Below are 17,714 nucleotides of genomic sequence, written 5' to 3' on the forward strand. Positions count from 1 at the left end.
ATTTGGTTGATTTTTAAAAACTTTTATTTCAGAAACCAGGCTGTAGGTGGTCAGTAATCTGTCATTCCACGGTACGTCTAAGACTGGGTTTATGCCACGTAAACCATAATTAAGGCTGGGCAAAAAAACAACAAAGATTAGGAGATCTTTGTGGTCATGGTTAAAAACCAAGTCTGAAGTGTTTTTGACAAAACTCTTGTGTGCGAAAAAGTCACTGCACACCCATTTAATAGCACTTACTGATCCAAGCCATCATCCAACAGGACAACAAGTACACATCGTCTGCTGGAGTGTGACAGGATGCAAATCCTTCTTTACTCTTTTGCAGGAAAATTGCAATACAGATCCATCTTTCACAACCATGTGCAGTGTTCCTAGTTTCACAAAGTGTTGACTGCTTCTTACACTGGCACGGAGCAATACCCCTTACCCAACTTCATGTTCTTCAGAATTAGTGAAATTCTTTACGACACAGTATGAACTGTGCTAAGTTCTATTGACGGGTAACACAAAAGTTTTTTGACTACTCTTGACAGATGCCTAAATACATATACGGCAAATACTGGCACTTCTTTGGGATTATTTTATGTGCATACTATATAACATTAATGTTACCCTGTCTAGGAATCATCGGCATGTACAAACCATGCAGAGTTTTAATATTTTATCTTTATTTATTACAGAGACATAAATACAGCAGATTTAATATGAATGCTAAAGCTCTCTGAAGTTATGCTGCATAGCTCTGTATGTCAGTTACTCAAATGCAGGATAATATTTATAAATAGTACTGACCTCGCTGTGCAATACAATAAACATGGTGTGCTGACTTTATCAGAACATATACAACAGCTAGTTGCAACAGTTTATTATCCCTGTGTTACGGAGCCTCTGATCAGACATGTTAATTAGGTATCAAGTTTATTTTAAATATCTTTAAATAAAGCCTGATGTTCATCAGAATGTTTCAAACATGAAGCAAAGAAGTCTTCCATTTGTCCAAGTTCATCTGCGTTTTAGTTTTAGTTTTAGTTATTTTAACATCCCTCCTGCACAGGTGGTCAGCTGTTTACTCCGTGGTGCAGTCATTTACCTTTTAACATCCACCAGGGTGCCAGTTAACCACTTAGTGGTAGAGTTAGTTAGTCGACATTTAGTCACGTGGTAAAAAAAGCATAGTTTTAGAAAGTGAAACTTTGAAATCAACTCTCTTACATGCACTTTGGCTTTAGAGATTTTCTGTTAGATTTCCATGTGCTATGCCAGAGAGGTAAATATAACAGAGTAGATGTGAATCTAACCTTGCCAGTACTCCCCAAAAGATTACTGCCAGTATGATGGATGTTAAGAGGTTAAGAAAAACAGACGAAAAAGAAGTGGCACCTTAAATTTACTTTGTGGTACAAACTTTTGTACTTTTCTAAATTTTTCAATACAGAGACTTGCTGGCTAGAATAATCAGATATATCTATATACAACATCTTATCACACACTTTTACTATCGTATTTGGTTTGTATGAAAAATAACTTATAGCCTTTATATATTGGAACACATTTCACACACACACGACCGTGGAATGGATTCAGCTTATAAAACAGACTGCTAACTTTTGTTTTCAGTTCTGTTACCTCCAAAAATCTCAGACGTGCTTTACAATAAAGAACATCCTTAATGTAATGATACAAAGAAAAAAAAGATATCCTGACTCTTTCAGTAACTGTGACAAACTGAATTTGTAAAAAAAGAAAGTAATGCTGACTTCCTGGCTTTGATGTTGTGCCAATGTTGCCATGGAGTTTCAGTGATGTCCCTGGAGCAGAGGCATCCACATTGTGTGTGAGCAACCAAATGTCTTATAGGCCACACAAATCAGCCATGTAAACTAGCTTCAGTTGTGTCAGAGTAATGGAAACCATCATGCACACCTGCTGAACAGACACAGGCAGCAAGTTCTGAAAGATGAGCAGAGGTTGGCAGGAGAGAAGAGGGGCGGAGATTCTGTTAGCGTCCAACGTGGAATTGCTGGCTTTTAGATTTGTGCAACCACCTTTGGTTTTACACCTCCTTCAGTCTGATGACAAGACACTACAAGATATCCACCTACAGAAACGCAGATATACACGCTATGTCTTAGAATGTGTAACCACTTTTCAGTTCATAGGCATGCCGCTTTTAATGCACTTATTTCACAGCAGGGCCACTCCGCTGAGTTGCTGTCCTCTCGTCTGTTTTTGGCAATGCTGTGTGTGGTCTCGTCTGACTGTGGAAAAACAACACACATCTTAAAGTCAAATTCAAAGAGGATCGTTTCTGAAATATTGCTAATATAATTATAATCATTATTATTGTTTATATATCACCCTATTAGAGCACTTCGCTCTCGCACTGCAGGCTTGCTTGTTGTTTCTAGAGTATTTAAAAGTAGAATGGGAGGCAGAGCCTTCAGTTTTCAGGGCCCTCTCTTGAATTATATACCTGTTAGTTGAATAAGTTTAATTAGGTAACAGTAAGGTTGAACTCCTTTGCACTGGAAAAGAACGGTGTCATGATCCTGGATCTCTGACCCTGTGTTTCAGTTTGAGTCTTTGTTTGGTTGCAGTTTAATTTTTCACTTTTGTGTATTTACTTTATATTTATGCCCAGTAAGAGGTTTTGACTGTTTTGTACTCCCAGTCTAGTGTTTAGGTTTTTCAGCTCTCCACTTCCGTCATGTCCCCTAAGCTCCTTGTGCTGTAAAGTTAGAGGCGTAAATTTGATGCATCCCCAGGATGCTCACTAAATACAGGAGGCTAAATCATTCATCCTCTGATTGACTGGCCACCTATAACAACTGCAGTAGGCTTCAGACCCCTTGTGATGCTAAGTTGGACAAGAACAGAAAAGGATGGATGGAAATATCTGTCACCGAATGTGAACAAAGCTGATGATTCAATGCTGTCTTCCAAGTATATCATGTGTTACTTCCTCTTTATGCTGTCTCTGTTCCGACATGCTAGAACCATCTGGATGCTGTGGTGAAGTTATTTATGGCACAGCAGAAGAGGATGAAAATTGTGCTGTTAGGTAGGTTATTTATACTACAGCAACATTTTGGGAAATGTAAGACATTTTAAGACCTTTTAATGTTTTTAAAGAAATAGAATAATACTGGCATACAACACATTCATTTGTTTTATTTTGTATTGCACCTCTACCTGATCTTGCAGAAGCTGATGCAGTCCACGTCGCTGTATTGTGAGCACACGCAGCGCTGAGCCTCCACCCCTATCCTCACCCGCTCGGTCCTAGTGGAGCGTCTTAAACGCAGGGAACCCTGGTAACTGGACATACCAAATGGTACTGTGTGCCTAAAAGAAGAAAAGCAGACACAATGCATTTACTGACCACAGAACTATGAGTTTTACAGCTGGAAGCATACATCAGTGTTACAGTTTCCACATTTGCTCTGAAGTACACTTTACTGGGTGATATGAATTTTGTCATCACCTGCCCCCTGTTGTGACTGCAGAGACACTACACTACAAAGCACCAACATGCACCCTCAAGGAAGGAACAAAAGAGAACAGCTACTCTGTGGCTTCCCCAGCTGCCTGTGTGCATGTCCACAAGCAAGCATAATCCTGGCCTTGGGATGTTTATTCTCTGACTCTGCATCAAAGGGGTGCAGCTTACACTCTGTTGTGGTTTTTATGAGGGTAAAGGTACTCTGTGGTGGTTCTAATTTCTGTCTTCCAAGTCTGTGATAAAAAATGGGGGCAGAATATATAAAACACCTTTCGGAACAATTCAACCCAGCACATCGTGACCACAACACGACACTGCTGCCTAAAAATATCCCTGTTATTCACTTCTTAACATCAAGCAGGTGAGCCATCTAAGTTTAGGATTCAGTTAATATCCGTTCTTTTTCATGGAATTTTCACCTGGTTAGTTTAGACCAGGGGTCAGCAACCTTTCACACCCAAAGAGCCATGTGGACCCAGTTTCCACGCAAAGGAAAACACTGGGAGCCGCAAATACTTTTTGACATCAAAATGAAGATAACACTATATTGTTTTTTTTACCTTTATGCTTTGTTTGAACAACTAAAGTGTGTTGCTTATGAAATCCATGAACTGCTACAGAGAAAATTACATTTTATTTATGTAATTAACACATTTTGAACTCTTAAAGAAATATAACAAAAGGAAAGCTGAACTAAAATGATCCATGTAGCAAACAAAAACTGTTATATCGCCTTTGGGCTTTTGGAGCCTTGACCTGACTTTAAGAAAATAATTGGAAAAAAAAAAGCACTATGCTGCTGAAAAATGAAAAATAGATATTTGCAAAATTCTGCCTAAATATGTATTTTACCTGGTTAATGTGTGCGGCGGGGCGTGGTCTGCAGCGCCGCTGCAGGGGAGGCGGACGCACCTGAGCGGCACCCGCAATCACGCCTCGCTGCCTTTACGTCTGCGCTATCTATGGCTGTATCCCAATTCAGGGTCTGCAGCCTTAAAGTACGCAGCCTCAACGATCCTCAAGGGCCGCGTACTTAAAGACCGCTAAGGCCGGAAGTGCGAGGCTTGTGAAATGGGACGGTCTAGCCTCCGTTGCGCTGCCCAGGTTGCCTAGCAACCATGATACTAACAGCTGGAAACGTGTCATACAGCTTTGTTTGACAGAAATGAAGGAGAAAATCTTTTGTTCATTTGTTTGTTTGTTTCTACATGAGCTTTGATCATTCTCTGTAAGATTAAGCTCAGCTATTGAACGGCGTATATTTTAAAGTAAAGGCTTTAAAACCAAGTTAGTACAAACGTCACTAATGTCACATAACTTTGCCGACATGTGGCCAACAGTAATGTTTTGATGTTCTTCGTTATTAAACATTTGCACATAAATAAGTGACATAATATTCAGTACTTACTTAAAGTTTACTCTTCGGCGCCCCTCATCCGCCGTTTTTTTTCGGCAAAATTATCCACACCCACCGCCGCGCTATGCATTCTGGGATATGTTGGGCCACGAAGTCTACACCGCCACGTCCTTAAAATTCAGGGAAATGAAGGACGCATTAGAGGGCCGCATTTCGAGCAGCCTTCGAATTGGGACAGCCTTCGTCGCGTCGCTGTGACGTAATCGGCCTTAAAATGCGGCCTTTAAGGCTGCAGACCCTGAATTGGGATACAGCCTATGCTGTTGTGTTGGTGTGTGTCGGGCTGTGAGCTGAAAAGCTACAGCCGGCTGTATGCGTCAGCAACCGTGTGTGAAAAGTGGTCAATAAAGAGATGCTGAAAAGCGTGTTCATGCAAACATCGTCAGGTTTGCCGTGATATGTTTACAATGGGACTTCTGCTCCTGAACCTCTGCGCACAGCGTCTGCAAATCGGGGCTGTACGAAGCGACTTTACGCAGGACTGTAAGCTGTCATCTGTGAGGCGTGAGCGGTGTTTGTTTTTAACATAGTTCACGGTGGAGAACAGCTGCTGACATAATGTGGATCCATAATTGGCCTACCTGAGGTTGAAAGTCTCGATAAATGCACGGCGTTTCGGCGGGTACACCCGCTTCCGCGAGTGTGACGCTTATTTTGATCGATAAAAAAATAATAGAATATAATTTTATTTTTATATTTCAAGATCACAATAATCTTCCAATTTAGAACTACAAGTTAAAAAAAGAACTAACATAAATAAAATACACTTCAGCTAAATACTTCTAATTTATTTTCCCAAACCACCCGGAGCTGCACTATAAGGACTAAAGAGCCGCAGGTTGCCGACCCCTGGTTTAGACCAAACAGACAGTAATGTGAAAACGTATAGGACTTCATTTGAATTGTAACATTTTCTAGTTTCTGGAAATGCTTTTTGAGCATGTGTATAAAACAAAACGCAACACCACGCTAGCTTTTTGGGTTTTTTTTTTAAGTCTAAGTCATCATCCATGGCTATGACTCCAACCTCAGTCCCAAACGTAGCTCCAAACTCTAATTGTCTGTTTTTGGAGAAAAGCAAAAAGGAGAGAAATATAACGAGTTTTTCCTGGACTTGAAATGAAACAATAAAGATGTAACGTCTCAGTTTCTACAAAAATGATATATCAGCAAGTACAGAAACTTTTGCACAGTTTCTCTATTTTCATGGACAAATTAATGTAAATGGAAACAGAAATCTTCATGCAAGTTTTGGCTTCAGTCTGGAACAAATGGACACTGCCAGATGCTTAGTTTCTGTTTTCATGATGTTTTGTCAGGCTTTAACTGCAAATGCCCTCAACTGCTGCTTTTTCAGGCGTTTTTCTGCGAAAAGTGAAAACCATGCACAGTTGGGTTTAGGTCAGGTGATTCCACTGATCCTAAACGCTGTGGATTAGTGAGCTGAAGGTACTCTTTTTTTTTTTTTTTTTTTTTTTATATTTTATATCAACAATCTAATAGATGGCAGCAAAAGTAAAAGCTATAACTTTTAATGCATTTTTAAATGATTTGAACCCAAAGTCCATGTTAGTTTTCTCTTTTGTGGGCATTTTTTATACATTTAGGATGACAGCCCGAGATACTTAGTTCTTAATTCCTTGAGCTTGAAGTTATGTTTTATGTTTTTGAACTTTCACATTAAAAAACATTCAAAATTCAAATAGTACGATGTCCTACGAGTCCAAAATGAAAAATTCATATTTTTACTAATCCCTAATAAAAACTGAAAAACAGATCATACATAGCAACCTTTGAAAAATGAGCGCACTAGTGATTAGCCATCAGTGCCAAAGAATGGAGGCAGTGCTAATCCAAAGATGGAAGGAGATTAATTCTTTCTGATATCAGGCAAATTTATTGCAGTTTTTTTTAATATATGTTTTGTTTTTCTTTGTTAACTGTAGCTAGACAAAAATGGACTGGTCAAACAAACAGGCCCATATAAAATGCTGATATAAAAGATGTGAGGCAGCTACACTGTTATGCTGCTGTGGTTTGGGTCCATGTAACACCTCAGAGGGAAGACTCATTGCAAATCCAAAGTTTTTGTGACTGATCACTGTTATCCTACAACGACTCCATCTAGATGTCGTGAAGGCTCACTGAATCAAAAACAAGCTCAACTTTGTACACTTTCTAATCAGAGTCAGTTAATCTTAAGTTTAATCACCTTCAGCTGCTTTGGTATTAATAAAATTAACAGGTGCACTAGAGGGGGAACAATGAGACGATTACAAACAAACTTCATGAGGGCAGCCTGAGGACCCGGCGTCCTCTAGTGGGGCTTGTGCTCAGTGCCCGGCTCCATGGAGCCCGATCGGCATTTGCCTTAGAAGACCAGAGTTTGATGGTCCACTACTGGTGCCCTGTGCTTTTTATAGTAAAGTTCCAGAGATATAAAGTCATTGAGGAATAAGGGTATCTTGGCAGCACCCTAATAACATGGTTTTTTTTTCATGTTTTAAATTTCTCATCTATCGATCAATCGTTCACTTTCTTTTCTTTTCCAAATAAGTTGACTAACGTAACAAATTTTTTCACTGAGATTTTAACTTCGCAACACCTGGGTTTCCAGGTTTCTAGGTGTGGAGTCAGTGTTAGAATGCATTTTAGCCACATGATAAAAAAGCATTTCACAAACTAGAAGCTGCCTTTCAATTATGGTCTCCTATAGGCTTTTTCGCCCAGCGCTTCCAGTGTTACAACCCTAAACTGATGTCCTCCATCTGGTGGATGGCCAAACTAGTCACCAAATCCCCTCTCTTTCTTCCCCTGATATGTCAAACACAGATCTCCATAATTAAGTTTGTCTATCAGTACTACAACAAAAAATGACAAAAACCAGACCAGTTAGAACCACGCTGTACATGTAAGCTCATCATGTTGACCTTGCTGTCCAGTCTTGTTGGAGTCTCCCTAAATGGCTGTAAACTGCTATAAAGTGCGAGCTAGAAAAACAGATCACTTCACAGTGAACATGTTGTTTCCTTTGAACTTCAGAAGCGGGTCTCTTGAACAATATAAGCTGTGGTGCTGCAGGAGGGGCGTCACGCTGACCACGAACCTCCTCTTCTCTACTCTTACAAACAGAAACAGCATGTGGGTGATCCTTTCTCTTACAAAATGTTTCATCTACTGACTTCCGAAAGGAGAGACGGTCTGTCCACACAGAACTGAGTCAGTTAGTATCTTTACATGCATCTGCATCAGGGTTTTAAATCAGAGTCAGTGGAGAAGACATTATCCATACCTCTGTATGAGTTTAATGATGTGGCTTTGTCACATGTCTGGGTACAGATCTTTGTCATTGTAAGCTTTCTTTTATTAAACATATACAGTATTATCTATTGCGATGGCTGTGACTCGGGTGTTGCAGAAGGTCGATGAACCGATCCTCTGCTCCTCCAGTCGACCTGTCGAGGCGGAGAATGCTGAACCCAGAGTTGCCCTCAATGTTACCATCAGAGTGCGAGAGTCATATGACTGTGTGTGTAACTGGGTGAATGATATTTTTAATTGAAAATGCTTTGAGTGTTCAACTTGAGCAGGAATGCACGACCTGTCAGTGAAATTTCTGAAATTCTCTGAGCTGCCTGTCTGGCACCAACTACACTGAAAGTTATTTAAATGACCATTTTTCCCCAGTGTGATAATTAGTTTCATAGGTCATCTTCACATGCAAGCGTGCATCTCCATAGTTATCTAGAGGTCCAAAAATGAGCCCTGAGGGTAAAATCAGGTAAACTCTACCTGGAGAGAGAAGTGCAGTCTGACTGATTGTTACTCTAGTTCTGAGTATTTAACCTTTTTGCATCCACCAGATTACTGGTGACCCATCGTGAGTATAAGGTTGTGGTAAGGTAAAGCCAGGCCTGTCCTGCAGGTTTTAGATGTGTCCTTGATCCAACACAGCAGATTTAAATGGCTAGATTAGCTCCTCAACATGTCTTGAAGTTCTCCAGAGGCCCAGTTGTTACAGATTTGGTGGTATTGCAAAAAACAGCTTTTTCGGGTGACTGAGTTTTCATAAAGTCAGCTACATACATAAACAAGCTTGTATGTATGATTATGTAGGGTAATGAACTCAGCCTGAAAGTGCCCCCACATGATGAGACCTCATACATTTAGGAAAATAGCTGTTCCACATGGCTGATTTCTATCATTAACCATCTGAGGTCAAAGTCATCTTCACTGATGACCCTAACCCCGTGCAATCACAACATTTCTTGTTTGTTTTTTGTTTGTTTAAATTGTTCCAAGTTCTGGAAATCGTGGGATGAAAGAAATAGCCGGCTAATTAATCTACTGACCTTCCAGTTGGTAGATGACCCACTCTATCTCCTGAGCCACAGCTGCCTTAAGGGAAAAAAAACACTATCCAAACCTGCCTGGCCCTTTGTTTGTCTTTCTAGCATGTTAGCAGTGTAGCATCCACAGTTTTATGATGTTATGTTCAAATTTTGTGTGATGGTAGATAACAATAACATTTCGAGTGGATTTAATTTTGGTGAAAATCGGTCAAGGATAAAACCAAGTGTGAAAATCTGTCAAAACTTTACATTACCCGCAATTTTTTATGGACCGTCTTCAAAATTTACAACAATATACTAGACCTTTGAGGCTATGCGTACCAAGGTTGGCTACGCATTTGACCTTGATCTTTATTGTTAGCGCCCGAGGTCACATTTCAAATGAAAGTGCCTGGAGATACCTGTACAACAAACTTTTTATTTTCTCAATATGATGGCGTCACGGTGACACCATAACAGGCTGAAGTCATCATATTTTGAGATACAAACAGGCTGACATCAGGATGTTGTAATAAAAACATCATAAGTATAGCCCTTACCCTGCTGAATTGTGCTCTCTTGTTAAATCATGAGTTAACCTTCCAAAAAATGTAATTAATTAATTAATTAAAGTTCAGTTTCACTAGTCACACCCAGGGTGGATTACTGACAGACCTGTTGAATCAAGAAATAACTTAAATAAAACCTGTCTGACAAAGTGAAGTAGGCTTAAAGATCTGAAAAAGCAACACATCGTACCATGAAACAACCTCAAGAACCAAAAACAAACTGTCATCACTGACATCTATCAGTCTGGAAAGGGTGACCAAGTCATTTGTAAGGCTTTGGAATTCCAGCGAAACACAGTGAGAAACACTATCCACTAATGGAGAAAACCTGGAACAGTGGTAAACCTTCCCAGGAGTGGCCAGCAGACCAAAATGACTCCAAGAGTACTGATGACTCATTCAGGAGGTCACAAAAGAAGTGAGAAGTAATCTAAAGAACTGCAGGCCTCACTTGCCTCAGTTAAGGTCACAGTTAATGATTCAACAATGAGAAAGAAACTGGGCAAAAATGTCATCCAAGAGTTCCAAGGCAAAACTCACTGCTGTCCAAAAAGAAACAAAGGCTCATCTCACATTTGCCAACAAACATACTGATAATCCCCAAGACTTAATATTCTGTGGACTGACAAGAGAAAAGTTGAACTTTTTGGAATGTGTGTCCAGTCATGCATTTTATAAAAACAACATCATACCAACAGTCAAACATCGCAGCGATAGTGTGATGACAGGACATAGACTACCTGCCACAAATGAAAACATCCTGAAAGAGAATGTCGAGCCATCAGTTTACGCCCTGCAGCACAAGTCGCACTTGGGTTGTGTAGCAGGACAATGACCCTAAACACAACAGCAGGTCCACCTCTGAATGACTCAATAAAAACAAAATGAAAGTTTTGGAGTGGCCTAGTTAAAGCCTGGACTTAAATCAAATTGATATATTGTGACATGACCTTAAAACATGGCATTCGGGCTGAGGTGGGTGGGTTAAAATTCCTCTGTAGAAATGTAAAAGACCCACAGTCAGTTATTGCAGTTCTTTCAGTTCTTGCTGCCAAGGGCGGCCAAGGTTTAGGGGACAATTTCTTTAGGTAAACCCTCTACAAAGTGTATATCTTTATAAACTAGTTTTCTGATACAGTACAGGAAAAAATGTTGAAACATTTACATGAAAAAGGATGAGCATCCACGCTTAAGACTCTGATGTTAGTTTATATTCTGAACATCCATAAATCTGGAGTGCAATGTTAAAACCATAACTGTGATTTATTTAAGCGAGCCCCAACAACTTCACCCCCTATAAACACATCAATTGCACCTAAACCTTTAAAGTCACCAGATAATCTTACACTTCTGACAGCATGCATACCTCACACTTGTTTGATCTTTGCCTTTCAACTTGGGATGGAGGTCGGTCTTACCATGCATCATACACATTTTCACATTAGTAGTAACAAAAATGATACATGACTGAGACAGACAGAGGAACGCACCCAAATCTTAAGGAAAACCTTAGGAAACTAATTTTAGTCCAATCACTTATGTTCACCTTTTCAACATGCGAAATTTTACCCAAAACATAAAATACTGTTTGCAGACTACTCCAAGTGATATGTTAAAAGTAAACCCCAATGCCTGATGTCTAAGGATGACCCTTGACCTCCTCAATGATAACCCCATTTACGGCTGAGTTTGTTTTTATGTGTAGCGAGCAAGTTAAACGTTGGTATTTTGCAAATTAAGTGTCACACATGCATGCATTTTGGCCTTGCAGTTCTTCTGTCATAAACATATTAATTTGGGTAGATCAGACAGTTGAAATTTCATAACATGAGTGAATGTTATCGTAACCCTACCCTTAATCTATGCATCTAGTCTAGCCTACTTTCCCTCTGACCCAAGACAGGTTGCTTGTGACTGGAAGGAGACAATGGAAATGTTGATTTGAGACTATGTTGATTTATACTTAAATAGAAAACAAATTGAACAGTAACAGATGCTGTACATGTATGTAGAACCAAACCTACCCAATAATACAAAATGCAACAGTTTTGTAATCGAGAAACTTGGATACTTGGAGTATTGTATTTTATCAAATGCCTTCAGAACAAATTTTTGAAACCACAGTTTCAACAGTTTGGCCTGTTTGTCCACACCTGGTCACATTTCTGGCTGCACCACTGCTTAAAAATTGGGAGCTCTGAACCTGCTGTGCCAGTATTGATTAATATCTGCAATACATGTGAAGAGGAAAGACATCTTGATTCACTCCACATGGCACAATGCCCAGGTACCAAAGGAAGAAAGCCGACACACAGAGGCTTCATCTGTAAGGTGTTACTGCAGAGAAAAGGAGCTTCTTTGATCTCATCGCAGATGTTCGCTATTGATCACATGTACTTCTGCATGTGGCTACAGGACACAGTTGCTGCTCTGTACTGAAACCAGGCTGACAGCTTTTACTCTGCTGCTGATGGCCACACTTCAAGCAAAAATCTGAGAACTGATAGTAGATGGATGACCAGATACCATTCCCCTCCTGGCCCCTAACCATCACCCCACTACACACATTCTCATAACACACTATGTCTGGGTACTGCTAAACTTGCCCTGAGGCCTGTTGTTTGAAATCAGTAAAGGCGGCTAAATCTACATACTGCTCTGCAAATAGGCATTAGTTAATGTCTTCTGTTGCAGGTGAATTAGCTTTTGCTTTGTCTCTCACTTATCAGTGATGAAAAGGTTCAAAGCGAGTTCAGCTGTGGAAAGAAAAGCGCAATATTTAGAGATTTCAAATTGAAGACTGTTAAGCTAATATAAAGGAACAAGAATGCTGAATGAGTGAAAAACAGACGAAGGAAAACAATCGTCTCGGCTAGTCAAACCTATCTGATTGGTGTTGGACAACCCGTTTCTTCTGTTTTAAGATTCAACTTTAGAGTAAATTTCCAAAGGGTTCTTTCTATCTCACATTCCAAGGCTACCTATAAACAATCCAAACATCCAAGATGGCCAAAAGGTGGACACAGCCCTCCCCTGCTGCCTGCAAGAAATCCTCAGTGGAATTAAAATACCAGAGGGCTCAGGGTCTAGACCTTTACGGATTATATGTAATCGCTACACTTCACAAAGACACAGGAAATACTGACATATGAGAAAAAGCCCAGTTTATTTTTAGTTGCCCCCAAATCCATTCCTGCTTTTAAAAAAATGCAAAGGACTCCCGAGTTGGAAATGGATGGACAAAAGAGCCCAGTTGCAGAAAACACAATACAATGATTTGCAAATCATATATATATATATATGTATATATATATATATACATATATATATATATATATATATATATATATATCCATCCATCCATCTTCATCCGCTTTATCCGAGGCCGGGTCGCGGGGGCAGCAGCCTAAGCAGAGAGGCCCAGACCTCCCTCTCCCCAGCCACCTCCTCCAGCTTATCCGGGGGAACACCAAGGCGTTCCCAGGCCTGCCGAGAGATATAATCTCTCCAGCGTGTCCTGGGTCTGCCCCGGGGCCTCCTCCCGGTGGGACATGCCCGGAACACCTCACCTAGGAGGCGCCCAGGAGGCATCCTTGTCAGATGCCCGAACCACCTCAGCTGGCTCCTTTCGATGCGGAGCAGCAGCGGCTCTACTCTGAGCCCCTCCCGGATGGCCGAACTTCTCACCCTATCTCTAAGGGAGAGGCCAGCCACCCTTCGGAGGAAGCTCATTTCTGCCGCTTGTATCTGCGATCTCGTTCTTTCGGTCACTACCCACAGCTCGTGGCCATAGGTGAGGGTAGGAACGTAGATCGACCGGTAAATTGAAAGCTTCGCTTTTACACTCAGCTCCCTCTTCACCACGACGGACCGGTGCAGCGTCTGCATTACTGCAGCTGCAGCCCCAATCCGTCTGTTGATCTCCGGCTCCCTTCTCCCATCACTCGCGAACAAGACCCCGAGATACTTGAACTCCTCCACTTGGGGCAGGAACTCATCCCCGACCCGGAGTGGGAACTCCGCCCTTTTCCGGCTGAGAACCATGGCCTCAGATTTGGAGGTGCTGATCCTCATTCCCGCTGCTTCACACTCGGCTGCGAACCGTTCCAGTGCGAGCTGGAAGCCCCCACCCGATGAAGCCAACAGAACCACATCATCCGCAAAAAGCAGAGATGAGATTCTGAGGCTACCAAAGTGAAAGCCCTCCGCCACTTGGCTGCGCCTAGAAATCCTGTCCATAAAAATTATAAACAGAACCGGTGACAAAGGGCAGCCCTGGCGGAGCCCATCACCCACCGAGAACGGGTCCGACTTATTGCCGGCAATGCGAACCAAGCTCTTGCAACGGTTGTATAGGGATCGAATGGCCCGTAGCAATGGGCCAGACACCCCATACTCCCGCATGTATATATATATATATATATATATATATATCTATATATATATATATATATATATATATATATATATATATATATATATATAAAATATATGGTCATTTTGAATTTTATGCTAGCAACATGTTTCGAAATAGGTGGGGCAATAAATTACTGGAAAAACTGTCACCATTGGGGGGGAAAAGTACTCTATAGAACATCTCATAAAGCAAAGGAATAATAAAATCCCAGAGAGATTCCTTGTTTTCTAAGTAAATATGGGGAGGGGTCCATCGTACTGTTAAAGTCTGTTCTAAACAGAATTTAGGAATTTCACGATCTATGGCTACTCAAGAAAAATGCTCACAAAGAACAAAACGGAAAACTTAATGGGAATGAGACAGCAACCGGCCAGTCTGATTGGTCAGTGAATTGTCAGAGTTATACAAATGGAAGTTAAAACTCTTCCATCTAAAGAGAAAATATACTGTAACCAAGATCTGAGGACAATGCTGTTGTCTCTGGTATTAAGCTCTTTTAAATGCACTGAGGTGAAGTGCAAACTTTGCCTGGCAGCTGACCAATCAAAATTTTCAATTTCATCAAATCGAAAGAGGTGCTTAATTTAATCAGTAAAATGTGAAATGGCTGAGTAAATATTTGCAGTTGAAATTTAATTCATAAGGAAAATGTATACTGCATTCAAGCAATGTTTGGCTTTGGTTCGCAAGATAAAATCTTATGTGTCCAAATTGTGTGAAGCATCCAGTATAATGTAGACGGGGAGGGGCCCTCTTTGAAAGACATTTTCACAGGGTGCCTGCTACCTTCTGGGCCCAGCTATCTCACCAGATGTTACACCTTTGCACACAACCCTCTGTAAGTTTTCCAACAGCATTGCTAATATGAAAAAAAATAAGGCCAGCTAACCTGGCCTGAGAAAACATTCAGCCAATTAAGAAGCAAAACACAAGACAAAGGAGGCCTTGAACTGTTGAGCTGAAACCCTATATCAAGAAGAAATGTTCGACTTTTAAAACTACAGCACCCGGCCTCCCCAGATCACAAAGACTTTGAAAATGTAGCTAAAGTAAGAAGTGATGCAGATCAAATGATCTGATCAAATGATCAAAGAAATCTAATTTCTACGTTTCAACATCTGATTTGTTGTCTCTGTATTATTTGTGTACAGTGCACACTAAGAAACATGATGCCCAACACATTAGTAACCTATAGTAACCTAATAAGACATTAGCTACACACATCACTTGCTTAAAAACTGGTGCAAACTGAGAATGCCTGGAGAAGGACACTTACTCCGGTGTGTTGATCCAGATGATATCCAAGTGGCAGTAATACACACACTCCTTGTCTTTGTAAGTGTAACATGTGCACCTCTTGGATCGCCTCCTGGCTAATGGTGGCTCGCAGTCAGAACACGGCTCAACGTGGGAAGCAACAGTGGCGAGATCCTCCACCCCGCCAGGCAGACGTGCGCTCTGCTCGAATGCTTTCACCTCCTTCCTCTGGCTCACATCTTTCTTAAATGAAGAACCTGCAAGATTACAGCATATGAGAGCTTCCTCTCATAGTCTTAACCTGAAACAACGTTTGGTAAAGCATGGAAAAGCTCTTTATAGATGCATGTATATTACATTTCTGTTTGAAAAGGTTACAAAAGATCCAGATTCTAGAGTGTTTAGCAGTTAAAACAAAATATCAAGCATAAATAGTTACATATTTTAGTTTCATAACAGTAATTGGTCAATTCTGTTGAGAGTAGAGTTTGTCTCAGAGAGAAAATATATGTATATATATTTAAAGTCCCAGTCGGATTTGTGAGTCTTTGATGGAACTTTAAATAGTGAATTTCTTGTTTTAGTGATTTAAAACAATAAAAATACTGAACGCGTTGGAGTCACAAAACACCGATGAGTTTTCAAAAGATCTAAGACACAACATGTGCTCACTTTTAGTGGGATTTTTTTGTTTCTTTTAAAAAGGTTAAAACTGTATAGATATCATGACGTCAATTGCAATGTTATAATAATCATCGGTATAATCTTATACCGATGATTTCAGTCTAATTGCATGTTTTGATCTATCTGTTGTGACCTGTCTGTCACTGCTGCACAATAACGCACACCAGCTGGTCTGTGTGATCATTACTTCACTAAAACACAAACACAACAAGGACCGACCACTACTCACCGTTGGTCAAAGATGCTGTCACCACGATTAGAAACAAAACTCCCACATCAAGCGATGATGATGCGTTAGCCATCACACGTGAAACATTAGAAATGAATAATCAACTTAAAAAAACAAACGAAAAAAGTCGAAATGTGAGAACAGGTGAATGAAAACGTCCGAAATTCTCGAGTAGCCGCTGTTATCTTATCTCAGTGAAGCGAGTCAAAGATGTCCTCATAGAGCATCATGTGTCTGATACAACTCTGCACCGCTGCGCTTCCACACTCCGTTTGCCTTTTACAGCCACTGGGGTTCGTTATGAGCTGACACCGCTGTGACAAGTGAGCATGGATATCCCGCCAGCTTCCTGAGACACTTTTCAAAATAAAAGACCCCGTTGAACGCTGCTGAAATCAAAGACGCGTTACACCCATGTTTGTGCGCCAACAGCACAAACATGACACAGGGACCCAGTTTAGTGACTCCAAATAGTGGCCTAGCACACAGATATCAAGCAGAGTGACAACTTAGGTTGAGCAGTTTAAGTGGCAAAGTTAGAGAGGCAAGGTGGAGAATAGTGGGTGGACAAGGGATGTTGAAGTTGGAGCTGTCAGGTAGGAGGACAAGAAGAAAACCTCAGAGAAGGTTCATGGATGCAGTGAAGGAGGATATGCAGAGGGTTGGTGTGACAGAGGAGGACGCTGGGGATAGGGCTTATCCTAGCTACCTTACTGCAAGAGGCGGGATACACTCTGGACAGTGATGCAGTGATGCTAATCTGATGCAGGGCTTATATATCTGTGTAAATTTCTTAATTATAATTAAGAAATCACATGTGTATTTTGTATTATTGTTTGTGTTGCTTTTATGCTTTTATGTTGAAAGTAATTATTATTCTACCTGTAGTTCTGGTTTGCCAATTTGACAGGGCTGTGCCTGCAGAACACCAGCAGCTGGGTGTTTTATGTGATGCATGAGGGCAGAGGTCAGGATCTCTTCAAGGATGCACTCCCTCACAGGGTTCTCCCGGCCATAAGCTTCAGGCAGCTGCAGTGCATCAGTATATCATACCTTTGTGGAGCTCATATTCTACAAGTGAAGCAACTAAGAAAATATAAACAAACTAAGATGGTAAGAAAACGAACTATGATACACTACAGATCGTGCAGAGGGTTGGTATGATAGAAATGGATGCTAGGGTGAGATGGAGGCGAATGATCTGCTGTTTCAACCCCTAAAGGGAGCAACGAAAAGAAGATATGGTTAGTAGGTTTGAATTGTTACAAGCATGATTACTGGCTTTTTTTCATTACAACCTCACTC

The 17,714-nt window shown here is 40.8% G+C and overlaps 1 protein-coding gene across 2 annotated transcripts; it reads right to left on the bottom strand.

The window, feature by feature from the left end:
* Positions 1-904: 904 nt before the first annotated feature.
* LOC146386396 (endothelin-3) lies at positions 905-16,768 on the bottom strand. Of its 2 annotated transcripts, none has more exons than XM_084927412.1 (4): positions 16,410-16,768; positions 15,516-15,753; positions 3,190-3,348; positions 905-2,261 (listed from the first exon to the last, which is right to left on the bottom strand). In XM_084927412.1, exons 1-3 carry the CDS (start codon positions 16,480-16,482, stop codon positions 3,192-3,194), a joined length of 468 nt encoding a protein of 155 aa, XP_084783538.1. In that variant the 5' UTR covers positions 16,483-16,768; the 3' UTR covers positions 905-2,261; positions 3,190-3,191. The 2 variants fall into 2 exon arrangements, with proteins under 2 accessions (XP_084783538.1, XP_084783537.1); XM_084927411.1 differs by having other exon boundaries at positions 3,196-3,348; positions 16,410-16,759.
* Between the last annotated feature and the right edge of the window lie 946 nt (positions 16,769-17,714).

The sequence above is a fragment of the Perissodus microlepis genome, chromosome 5 (assembly GCF_051167445.1).
Source record: "Perissodus microlepis isolate ML-2025 ecotype Zambia chromosome 5, ASM5116744v1, whole genome shotgun sequence".
NCBI classification, from domain to species: Eukaryota; Metazoa; Chordata; class Actinopteri; order Cichliformes; family Cichlidae; genus Perissodus; species Perissodus microlepis.